This window comes from Belonocnema kinseyi, chromosome 7, assembly GCF_010883055.1.
Source record: "Belonocnema kinseyi isolate 2016_QV_RU_SX_M_011 chromosome 7, B_treatae_v1, whole genome shotgun sequence".
Lineage (NCBI taxonomy): Eukaryota > Metazoa > Arthropoda > Insecta > Hymenoptera > Cynipidae > Belonocnema > Belonocnema kinseyi.
In genome coordinates, this window is record NC_046663.1 from 47866945 (window position 1) to 47880460 (window position 13516).

Below are 13516 nucleotides of genomic sequence, written 5' to 3' on the forward strand. Positions count from 1 at the left end.
GATGGTTCGGACATGTTGAGAGAATGCCAAATGAACTACTAACGAAACAAGTGTATCAAGGTAAAGTAAATGGCAACGTGCCCAGAGGTAGACCGCGGAAAGGAAATAAAAAGAGTGTCAGTAGAGTGAATGACGCCTGAAACAAAGACCTTGGCTATTAATGGACCCAAGTCGGGAACCTTACATAACGACTTCGTGAGGTTCTGCGTTTGGGGTGATTGCTAGAGAGATTGATCAGCAACCTGGGTCGGAGCAGTGTTGCGGAACGAACGTGTTATTTACTTAAATAGCACGAGAATTCTGGATCAATCTAAAAAATCTCTATCCCTTCCACACACTACTCCTTCCCCTTGCCGAGTGAGTCACGCCTACCTCGAAAGGGAAATGGCTTAATGGTGTAATGAAAGCATTGGAAAGTAATTAAAGCCTTTGTAAAATCTTTTAAATCTATCCGAAATCTTTGCGAAATATTTAAAAACTGTTAAATCTTTGAGAAATCATTTGAATCTTTGTGAACAATCTTAGGAGAAACATTGAAATGTGTGTTATATCTTTGTCAAATCTCTCTGAAATCTGCGAAATATTAAAAATATATTTTAAATATTTTGCAATATTTGTAATATTATTAAAATTTTTGGGAAATAATTTAAGTCTTTGGAAAATCTTTTAAATCTATCTGAAATCTTTGCAAAGGATTTGAAAACTGTGAAATCGTTGAAATCTTTTGTAATATTTGTGAAATTATTGATATCTTTATGAAATCTTTATGAAATCTTTGGCAATATGAATTTTATACCTGTATTTATTATTTACTATTTATTGTCCATTTATTCTTATTTATGTACAATTTGTATTTAGTATAACAATATTTTTATACTAGATACAAAGTGTTTCATTAAAAATTATAAGTTTATTCTCCTGCCCCCACCTATATAGATAAAAGGCTCCGCCGCTTCTGAATTTAAAATTAAGAATTTCAAAGTGATGGATCCAATATAACAGAGAAACATGCAAAAAGTCACGTGATTTGAATGAAAGATAGTACAAAGAATTTCTTAGGTCCCTGATGACAAATCCAGGGTCAAAATTGTGAAATTCATAATGGCGTAGCCAAAAACCCCTATAAAATGAGCTTTTATGATGAATACAGAATTTTTTTCTGGTACCAGTTTTGGCACAGAATGTCGATTTCGACTCGGCCAGTTAACTGGTTTTAAAGCCAGCGTTCTTTGCTGGTCGTGCCTTATCGTTTGACCGCACAGTATTGTATTCAATATACGTGGATAGTGCATAATAAAAGTGATCTCTGTAGTGGTAGCCTGTACTTGCATTTTAACATGCTGGCATTGCTTGAGTCTAAGTAAAGCCGGTCCGAGATTCTATAGAAGCGGACATTAATTTCTACCTATCGGATTTTACTAAAACAAGTTTCAACTGGGGGTAGAAATCGACCTTGCATCACACACAATCAAATTTTACCATCAGCCATGCAAGCTTCTCTGCCTTATGTGAACAAAGTAATCAGTGTACGCCATTGGTTTCACACTTTTTACTATTTTCCATTTCTTATTATAGGTTTTAAAAATGTAAATTAATCCCTCGATTAAACCTAATGGACAGCACCAATATGAGTCGAAGTAATGGCAACATTTTTCGAGTTTTATTCAGTGGTGTAGTCAAGGCCTCATTAATAAAATGTTTGTTTGAATAAGGGTGGCGACTTGCGAGAAATTACCGGGGATTTTATAGAACGGGAAAAACCCGGAAATGACCAAGAATTTAATTAAATAATCGGGAATTTTCAAAAGTGATTTGTACTTTTTCCACTGTCGCAGATTTTTCAGACTATCTCAATTTACTTTAATTAAATCATCATTTATTTTTGAATTTTTAGTATTTTCCATTATAAGAAAAATGTTTTGCTATTTTTTTTTCTATGTCAGAATTCTTCACAATTTAAAAGTTCCCTCTTCAAAATCACAACAACAAAAAATAATTCAAGTAGTTTTTAACGTTTTTCTTAACTATAGTAGAAAATTTCGTGACAATTCTCATTGCGCATTAATATTTTTGTAATTAAAAATTCAACTACTTGGGGTTAAGCTTTTGTCAAAAATTAATTTCTTAGTTTAAAGATTCATCATTTTAATTTAAATTTCATTTTACTTTGAACATATAACTACTTTTTGAAAATAATTGTTTAAACTAAAACTTCAACTTCTCGAGTAGAAAATTTAACTATTTAGCTGAAAATATGTTTTTGTTTCAAAAATCAGATTTTTAGCGGAAAATTGACGATTCTATTTTTGGCTAAAAATTGATCTTTTGTTGGATGTAGATTCAACTATTTGGTCGAAATTGCTATTTTTCATTTAAAAATTAAACTATTTGTTTGAAATTTTTTATTACTTTGTGGGAAATTCATCTTTTTGGTAGAAAATTAATCTTTATGATCATAATTTCGTCTTTTTGTTGCTATGAAATTCAACTATTTCATTTGAAGATTCATCATCTTAGTTTAAAATTTATCAGTTTGGTTGACAATTAATTTCTTTAACTGAAAATTTAACTGTTAAATTTTTGTTTAGAAATTGATCTTATCTAGTTCAAAATTCAAACAATTTGATTGAAAATTTATCTTTTTTTTCACTAAAAATTCAACTATTTCCTTGAAAATTCACATATTTTGTTTTAAAAAATCGATTATTTTGTAGAAAATCACCTTTTTGTTGGAAAATTTAAATCTCCATGTTTAAAAATTCTTCTTTTCGGTTGAAAATTTAAGTATTTCACCAAAATATTGATCATTTTAGTTAAAAAATTAATTTTTTAAGTTGAAAATAAAATTACCTGGTTGAAAGTCAAACACTTTTTTTCAAAAATCATTTCTTTCGTTGAAAAATGAGACATTTGACTGAAAACTTGTTTTTTCTTGGGACGAAAAGGATTTTTTGCCGAAAATTTAACTATTTTGTTGAAAATTTGTTTCTTTTTGGTTGAAAATTAATTTAATTTTAACTGAAAATATAACTATTATTTCATTTGAATATTCTACAATTTTACTGAAAAATTCAACTCTTTGTTTTAACATTCATTGGTTAAATAAAAATTTAATTATTCAATTTTTGTTAAAAAATTATCATGTTTAGTTGAAAACTCATCTTTTTTATTTAAAATTCAACTGGTTAAATATTTGTCTTCTTTAATTAAAAATGCAAGTACTTCGTTAAAAATTAATTTATTTTGTTGAAAGTTTTTTTGTTGTTGTAAAAACCTAAATCTTTTGGTTTGAAAATTAATCTTACTGGAATGGAAGCTTCTAATGTGTCCCCTAAGGGTTTACATTTTTCTTACACCTTCTCTATTCCTTTACACACCCTCCACACACTTACTTGGTGGTGGATGAAGGGGGACCTACAGTTTAAGGTGGATTCCGGAACCACCAAGAGCAACAGCTTTAAGTACTTAGAGAAAAAACCTTTTTCTCTAGAGGTACCGGGTTCCCACGACTCTCCGGAGATGAACAACTCCCTTGCTAGGCTAGTGTTCACACCGCATGGGCCACCGAGACTCTTCCAGAGTGCGAGGCGGGAATCGAACCCGCAAGCCGAAGGAGTGGGTCCAAAGCCTACGCTTTAGTCCCCACGACCATCGTCCCACTCAAATTAATCTTACTGTTTAAAAATTTATCGTTTTAGTAAAAAATGCAAGTATTTCAGTCAAATACTCATTATTTTAGTTAAAAATTCATTTTTTCGGCTTAAAATTCAATGTATATCAATTAAAGATTAATATTTTATTTGAAAATTGATTTATTTTGCAATTTTTTGCTCTGTTGTGTAAATGCATTTTACGAAAAATATGGGTATGTTACTTTTAGTTGACCGGGAAAATTGAAAAACTTTACCGGAAAATGACCGGGAATTTGAAATCGTCCACCGAATCGCTACCCTGTGAATTAAACAAACCAAACAGTATCATGCCGGTCTATGCCGAAGGAAGTTTTCAATCCTTTTTAATTCCTTTTAATCCATCCGTCAATTCCAATTTCAGTCCGAAGCTTTCCTTTAATTCCTTTTTAATATGTGACCCCGAAACCGAATAAATCCGATGTTAATCAGAAGACACTTTTTAATTCATGCTTCCAAAGCGAATGAATTCTAACACATGTTTTAATCCCTATGTCTAATCCGAATGAATCTGAAACCAATACGAATTCAGATTTCAATCTGAACGGTCAATCCGAATGAATTCGAGCCTCATCCGAAAAGTTATTTTAATCCTTCTGAATTCTTTTCAATCCATAAGTCTTTGTAAAATTCAATCCGAATGAATCCGGCATCAAGCCAAATAAATCCGACTGAATCCGAGACCAAACCCATACGAAGGAACTTTCATTCCTTCTCAATCCGATATCCAATCCAAATGAATCCGAGATCATTCCAAATGACTTTTAATCCTATCCAATCCGTGACCAGCAACAAATTCAATTTAAACCAATCCGCAATCTAATCCGAAAATACTTTCCAATCTGTATCCCCAATTCTAATAAATCCGACCGACTCTCAATCCTTTCTAATAGTGCCCCCAATCTTAAGCAATTAGAAATCAATCTGAAGTTACCCTTTAATTATTTTTAAAGCGTATTCAAATTCTAATGAATCCGATATTAATCTAAACGACTTTCAATCCTTTTTAATCAGAATGAATCCGAAACCAAGCCTAACTCGTCTTTCAATCCTTTTTAATCCTTCTCCGCAACCCGAACGAATCCAAAACCACGTTTCAATCCTCATTCAGAATTAATCACAAATTCAAACGAATCCATATAACTTTCAATCCATGGAAATGCTAATTCTGCCTTAATGTAAATAAATTTGTTAATTTTTAAAGAAAAAGTAAAACTTTTTTTTGTTTCGGATCTATTTCATAAAAATACCATGAAAATTATATGAAACAGTATTGTACTACAATGTGTTGGGTTTAGCCTCGGGTTAGGTCGAATTCAGTCGGATTATCATCCTTCTTTCGAAATCGGATTAGGCCGAATTCAATCGAATTGTCATTCTTATTTCTACTTCGGATTAAATTGGATAGGAATCCTTGTATCAAAATCGAATTAGGTCGGATTTAATCAGATAGAAATCTTTGTTTTTCATTGAATGAAATCGGATTCGGTCGGATCGGAATGAAACTGTTTGCTTCAGAAAAAATTCAAGAATAAAATGGATTCAAAAGGATAGAATTTTTTCTATCCGAAATTTTCACAGGGGGATCAAGGAATCGATGAAGGAAATTTTTTGTTTGTGCTTATTTATTTGGTTCGAAAAAATTATGGTTTAGTTCAAAATAATCTTTTGTTTAAATCAAGTAAATTCATTAATGTTCAATAACATTAAATTACCAAATTTGTTCAAATGTTTAATTTGCACTTAACCTCAAAACTGTCCATTTACCAAGCAATTTTTAGTTTTTCAGTAGATCAGAAAAAAAACAGCTTAAAAAAATTAACTGCATCAAAGCAATCAAAGGAGCCTCAGCACGCCTCGCGGCACTTTAATAGCACTTCCGTGCATTGTATTTTTTGTTGGAATCGAATAAATATTTTTATGAATTCAAGTACACAGATTTTAAACAAATGTGTCCTTTAATTAAAGCCAATATTTTATTAAAATCAAATAAATTGTATGAAAAAAATTGCGCGAAAAATTGTTGTACGTAGTATTAAGAAATTAAATTTTTATACAGTATGAAACCTAATTTATGTCAGCAATACTTTATGAAAATATATATTTATGGCAATGAATCATGGTCGTGGATCATGAATACAGTGAATCATGTTGATAGGATTGTTCCGAGTTGTAAATTGATTATGTTGAACGATTCACCGAATTAATTTCAAATCGCGCAGGCAATTTATAATCTCAAGTCGCAGAATTGGGTGTCACTCAAACAGGTTGGTTTTTGAAGGGAAAGAAAACGACACGTGTCTTATCGATTTGCTGAAAACATTTTTTGGTCAACGTTACGAGTACTATTTGAATTTTTTAATTTGAAAACGCGGTTCATCAAAAAATGCTACAAATTTTGGTTATATAAGTGTGATATTTTTAATATAATATAGTGATAAGAAAGGAAAGGATAAATAATTATATTAGATTACTAAGCATCACCCGGTTAATAAAAATTGGGATCATTTTTTTATAATCCGCGTTTTCCATTTTTAATTCCCTTTTAAAAACCCCGCCAGACCGCTCTTTTTCCTAGTCTAATTGCTTTTCTCATTTATCAGGTGTGCTATAGACTGTGGAATTCCAGAAAGTCAGGGACTTTAAAACTGGTCAGGAAAATTCAGGGAATGTCAGGGAACATGTAGAAAATTCAGCGACTTTTCGGTAGACTTTTTTTAAGTATGAGGTCACCCAAAAATTGCATGAGGAGTTTCTCTAAAAATTGTCTTTTTCTTTGAAAATAAAACCGTTTTATTAAAAATTTATTTCTTTGGTTAAATATTTAACTATTTTCATTAAAAAAATCAATTATTTATTTGCAAATTTTCTTTTTTGATGGAAAATCATATTCGCAGTTTGAAAATGTAACTATTTGGTAGAAAATTGGTCTTTTTCTCATGAAAATTACAGATTTTGTTAAAAAATGTAACTATTTTATTGGAAATGACTTTTTTTTGAGTTCAAATCTAAATTAATTGGTGGAAAGTTCCTCCTTTCTTGGTAAAAATATAATCTTCTCCATTGAAAATTGAACTATTTTGTTAACAAAATTCAACTATTTGTTTTAAAATTAATTCTTTTGTTTAAAATTCGTTTTTTTTTTACCTAAAAATGAAACTGTTTGGTTGAAAATCCAACTTCTTTCAAATATATTTTTTTTTGTTAAAAATTCATGTATTTTTTTGAAAAAACTTATTTTTTGTAGAAAAGTAATCTTGTTAGATTGGCTTTTTTCGATGAACTTATTGATTTGTTTGAAACTTCAGCTACTCTATTTTTGGTTGAAAATGTATTTGTTCTAGTTTAAAATTTATATCTTATGTTAACAATTTGTCTTTTTGGGTAGATATTTATTCTCTTTGATTAAAAATTTCATTCGTATGTAAAAAAACATTTTTTTGTTAAGAGATTCATCATTTTAGTTAACATTTTATTTCATGAGTTAAAAATGTTACTATTTTGTTGAAAATTCATTTTTGTGTTTTTGAAAACTAATGTTTGAATTTGAAAAAGTTAATATATCATTTCTGCTTGAAAATTGATCTTTTTTGGTTGAAAATTAATTTTTCTGTTTGAAACTCATATTTTTAGTTAACAATTAATTGTCTTGTTGAATAAATCGATGTTTTTTTTTACTTTTCTTTATTAATTGACAAAATTTTTTTGGTTAATAATTCAACTCTTTTATTGAAAATTTATCTTTTCATGGTTCAAAATATATTTTGTTTTGATTTAGCATTCAACTAGAGTCTTGAAAATTAGTATTTTTTAGTCACTGTTTTAACTGAAGTTCTTTTTTGGTAGAAAATTGATCTTATTTGGTTGAATAAAAGGAAAAGTTTAGTTTAAAAAAATTTGTTGATGAAATTTAATTGTTTAAAGTGAATTTAATTATGTCATTTTTTTTATGAAAAATCAACTATTTGGTTAAAAATTAATATATTCTGTTAAAAAGTCAATACAGTAAGATTTTATCAGAGATATAACAACCTATACAATTCTGTACGGCTCTTTTTACTAAAACCTTTATAAACAATTTTAGAAACAATTCATTTTTGCGTTAACATGATTGATCTCCTAGCTGTAAATTTGTTTTTATACCTAATTACAAAATCTATAACGGTTAGGAAAAATTATAAATTGGTCAGAGTCTTGAAACTGGGATTTTGTGCAACCCTGTTTAAAAAAACCGAAATATTTTTAAAGAAAATAACATTTGAAGGTTGTTTGAGAGGTTGGTAACAAAAGCCCTTGGTACACAAAATTTATGTCCGTCTGGCCTTGAGATGCCAAGCTATGAATGCTGTTTTTAACACCAACATTCCAACACACATCACCCTTAAATGCTTTTTTAAAATTAAATGCCAACCTCTAAAAACGCTACAGTTAAAAATTACTTTTGAAAAGAAATATTCCGAAGTTGAGAGAAAATTATAAATTATTTATATGCTTTGTGATAGATTTATAAATAAATACATATAGAAAGAATTTAATAGATACCACATCTTCTAGACTAATATTTTTCAATTTATTTCAAAATTGAATCGATTAGGTTTCGGAAACACAGCTGGATTCCTCATCAAATCTTAGCAACTTTCTTTCTATTCCAAAACTTCAGGAAAAACATTTCAGATTAATAAGAATCTCAGGATAATATCCTGGATAATAATTATTTATGATTGGTTACATTTTTATGTAATAATTAGAGACAGTAAACAGAATAGAGAAAAATTAATATTTTTAGACTTCAGCGTAAAAGTGAAGATTATTCAGCCGCATAGTTTCCTATTCCTTAAAAAGAAAACGTTTTTTCAAATATTTAATTCCTTGTAATTGTACCGACAGGCACATCTCACAGAGATGTTTTGTATTTCCCAAAAGTGTTAATATTTTGAGATTATTTAATTCCTTTTAATCAGTTTACAAAATATGTGTAATAAATTGTTCTAATTCCTTCATGTGAAATATAAATTTAAAAATTTTAATCAATTTCAGTCTACTCTCTAGAGTTAAAATTATTTTAATTCACACATTTAAATATATTTCTGTAATGCATTTTTAACACGTTTAAATAAATTACTAAAATATAAATCAATATAAATTTGAATATTTTTTTCGAATTTATAAGTTGTAAAAAGATTTAATAATGAAAAATAGGTTAAATAGATGCTTCCGTTAAATTTTACTAAGTCGTTTTAGAGGAATGGGATTTGCACTTTTTCTGTTCAAGTTGGGGGATTTTTAGACGGAGGAAAAATCGCTTATTCGTAGGAATACAAATTCTTAATTTTTCTGGATTCAACGCTTATTACCGGGTTATAAGTTAAGTAGTTTTTTAAGTTTCAGTTAGAATGTCACGTGATATTTTAACCCAAAAAAATTTAATTATTCAAAAACATTCGAATTCTATATTAAAAACGTCAAAATTTGAAACATAGAACAAAACCTTGACAGAAGATTAACCTTAGATACGATTTACATAAGAAGAGATAAAATTTCAGTAAGTCCAAAATAATTTCCTGAAATTTCTTTAAACTCTTTCTCTCTCCCTCTTAATGTATAGGAAGTTGCGGAACTCCCGTCTGCGAAGGAGACGAAGATTTTTCAATAAAGGGAAGTATAGGACAAAATACAGCAGACGAAGAAGCAGTCCTTGTTGCGAGCACTAGCGTCTTTGCCCTTCAACCTGGAGAACCACCCGGTGAGTATTTTATTTCAACTCTGCAACTTCAATGTTCTCTTAGCTTTTTTTTTGTTCTAGGTATTTCTATTATTAGCTTTTCAATACGAGATTGTGAGACACGATTTTAATACAAAAGTTTATAATCTTTTCCCCATTCCCTCTTTTTTACGTTCCTTTTTCCCCCTATTTTCAAGAAACTTTCCATTATTCTCGTTTTTTTTCGCTTAAATGCAAATTTAAGTTGAAAATTCAACTATTTTGTTAAAAAAGCATATTTTTAGAAATTTTATTTTGTTGTTTAAAAATAAACTTTTTTGTTGAAAGTCTCTTTTGGATTTAAGAGTCCGGGATTAAAAATCTATAATTAAATTTTTGGATAAACTTTTTAATATTTGGTTGAAAATTTAATTATGGTTTTAAAATTTAATACAATTTTGTTCAAAGTTCATTCAACTATTTTGGCATAAAAACCAAATATTTTTTTCACAATTTATTATTATTAAGAATTTTTTTTTTATAGAAAATTCAACTATTTTATTGATTGAAATTTATGTTCTTAGTTGGTCAAAACCTCTACTATTTGTTTGAAACTTAACTTTTTGTTAAAAATTCATATTTTCGTATTAACAATTCAATGGTTTTGTGGAAACTTCATCTTTTTGATTTGAAAATTCAACCATGTGACTTAAAGTTCAATTATTTTGTTTAAACTTACTGTTTTTTGTTTCTAATTTCGAGTTGAAAATTCATTCTTTTTTAGAAAATACAGTTTTTTTTTGTTTAAAAATTACCTTCTTTGGTAGACGATATTTTATTTGAGAAATTCGTCTTTTTTGGTTTAATTTTTTTTACTTAAAATAAAGATTTTTTTGTTAAAAATGCAACTAATTAGTTAACATTTGAACTAAATTCTTAAAATTTCATTATTCCAATGATATTTTTTTTCTACTAAATATTTAATTGTCCCATCATTGGTCGAAAATTGATCTTTCGTAGTTAAAAATTTAAGTATTTTGTTGAGAATTCGTATTTTTTTGTAGGTAGCTCGTCTTCTTCCTAGAAAATTTAAATGTTTGGTTGAAAACTTAAGTACTTTGGTGAAAATTCTAATTTTTCAGTGGAAAATCATTTTTATTTTTATTAAAAATTTAACAAATTGCTTGAAATTTAATTTTTTTCTTGAAAATTCATATTTTCGAAGTTTAAATGTAATGTTTTTGTAGAAACTTCACCTATTCAGCTTGAAAATTTAACAATATGGAGGAAAATTTAATTATTTTGTTGAAAATTAACTTTCTTTTTGAAAGTTCAATTGTCGTGTCAAAAAATAGTTTTTTTGTGAGGATGAGCATTCAAATATTTTGATTTGGTTAAAATTTCAGTTAAAATTCCTAATATAAAGTTGAAAATTAATTTTTTTTGTAGAAAATGACGGTATTTTGTTTTAAAGATTCTCTGAATTCAATATGACAAAAAATGATTTCACTATTATTCCCATATTCTGTGAAAATCGCCGTATTCCTCGGTTTTGAGAGAATTTTGGGATAAAGTTCCGAAAAGCGCTTACCTCCGATTAATTCGAAACTTCGTATACCTATGTATTTTGACGCGCTGATTACGAATATTAGTTACACCATTAAGCCATTTCCCTTTCGGGGTAGGCGTGACTCACTCGACAGGGGAAAGGAGTAGTGTGTGGATGGAATATGATAGTAAAAATACCCGCAAATTCGATTTTCATGGTGAAAACTATGAAAAACCCATAAAAATCCTGTTTCTTTACGTTTATCTCAGTGAATAGTGAAAATTTATAAAAAAGCTTCAAATAAAACTTGTAGATCCTTTGAAAATACCTATTTTATGTTGAATATATTTTTACCCTACGACTGATGGTTTTCGACAAATAGACGATAAATATAAAAAATCATGGATATACTGCAAAATGTTTAGCGGTGCGACTTAAATTGTATGGAAAATTCCTGGAAGACTGGATGGGCGTTAACTATTGAAAATCGCAGAAATACTAAACATAAAACATTCTTGGAAGGTTGAGTCTAATTCTGTGACCAGTCAGAGGGGTGCCTTCCCGCCCCCCATGGCACGTTGGAAAGGGCGTCGTGTCTGACCTAAGTTATTTTTGTGACCAGTCATTGGGATACCTTCCCGCCCCCATGAGACGCTGGAAAGGGGGTCATGTGTTATTTAAGTTATTTTTGTGACCATTCCATGGGATGCCTCCCCACCCCATGACACGTTGTAAAAGGAGTCGTGTCTGACCTAAGTTTTTTCTGAGAGCAGTCACAGGGGTGCCTTCCCGCCCCCAGGACACCTTGGAAAAGGGGTCGTGTGTGACCTAAGTTTTTTCTGGGACCAGTCACAGGGGTGCCTTCCCGCCCCCCTCCCATTACACGTTGAAAAGTATAACGTGTGTGATCTAAGCAACTCTACACTTCGTACCGACATTTCCCTTATTTTCTCGAAAACTGTCAGTCGTAGGGTAAAAATATATTAAACATAAAATATGTATTTTCAAAGGATCTACAAATTTTATTTGAAGCTTTTTTATAAATTTTCACTATTCATTGAGATAAACGTGAAGAAACATGATTTTTATGGGTTTTTCATGGTTTTAACCATGAAAATCAAATTTGCGGGTATTTCCACTGTCATATTCGTGATCAGCTCGTCAAAATACATAGGTACACGGCATTTTCAAATTAATTGGAGGTAAGCGCTTTTCGGAACTTCACCCGAATTTTTGGCTCTGAAGTCCGATGATACTATAATAAGGATGAATATATAGAGAAATGAAAACTAACTTTTAATATCCTTGTAAAGTAGACTTTTGAAATCATGATATTGATAACTGATGAACAAGTAGGGAAAGTATTGCAAAACAATTTAAAACTGAAAAATTCATTTTAAAGATAACAATTCCACCACGTGAATTAAATTAGCCGTTAATCCTATATTTTATACGTACGAAGTGAATATTCACATTTAAAGCCTTTGCAATCACTTGCCAGAGGATTTAGTTTGTAAATTCATAAAACAATATTCCGAAACTTTTATTCAAAAATATTTTTTTAGTTATACCGTGATTATTTCTCAATATATTCTAAATATTATACGAGCTCCAACTGTATTGTATTCCCTAAAAAAAACTGATACTCTGTCGGCGAACTAAATTTTCATCGTCAGGTTAAAAAACACATTTTTCAATTTTTAATTTAATAAATAGCAGGTGGTAAAAAGGCTTGTTCTAAACCCCTGTTTTTAAAATTCTAATCATAAAAAAATACTAGAGAACTTTTGCTTAAAAACCCAGTCACTTTTTCCCATTATTTAGCTCGTACTGGCATCCAACTAGTGCTATTCAGCTATTTTATCTGGTTGTGTACTTTTTGATTACAGTATCCTCGGCTTCGTTCGAAGATGGCAAAGTTCATCCAGCATGGCTACTGTGGCTCGCAGTAGCCCTCGGTATTCTGTTTCTCATTATGCTTATCATTAACATCTGTCTTTGTTCTGCGATGTCGTGCACCTGCACGCGAACAGAGGTCATAGAAAAGGAACCTTCGATCATTGAAGACTACGATCCATATCGAAGTTGGCACGGATCTCAATATGGTTCAAGGTTTGTCTTTTTCTTTTTCTTTTTCTTTCCCTTTTCTTTTTTCTCTACTTCTATCTAACTTATTTTTATGTATAGCTTACTTCTTGTTTTCCCTTCCCCTATTTCCCCTGCTTCTGTTTCACTCACTTCCTCCACTTTCCCCTTACACCCCCATCCCTTGTTTTCCATACTACCGTACACCTCCTCAATTCAGTTTAATTTAATTGCTTTCCCCTCTCTTCCAGTACTTTCCATCCTCTCGCCAAACGCCTCATCAACCAACTTCCCTTCTCATATATTTCCTTCCCTAACTCTCAATTCTCATACCCCACTCCCCATCCCATCATTCTCTCTACTTCCCTTCCGATATTTCCCCTTCCATAACTATCCATGATTTCCCATTTCCTATTTTCGTCTTGTCACTTCCCATTCCCTATTTCCCTTTTCTCAATTCTCCTATTTCTCCTCCTCTCATCTCACCTAGTT

The 13516-nt window shown here is 30.1% G+C and overlaps 1 protein-coding gene across 1 annotated transcript in view; it reads left to right on the forward strand.

The window, feature by feature from the left end:
* LOC117176254 overlaps positions 1 to 13516 on the forward strand; it is a 77368-nt gene that overhangs the window by 56561 nt on the left and 7291 nt on the right. Inside the window, exons 7-8 of the mRNA XM_033366411.1 lie at positions 9295 to 9432; positions 12829 to 13051. Of these exons, the coding sequence (XP_033222302.1) occupies positions 9295 to 9432; positions 12829 to 13051 (361 nt within the window). The remainder of the gene's footprint in view (positions 1 to 9294; positions 9433 to 12828; positions 13052 to 13516) is intronic.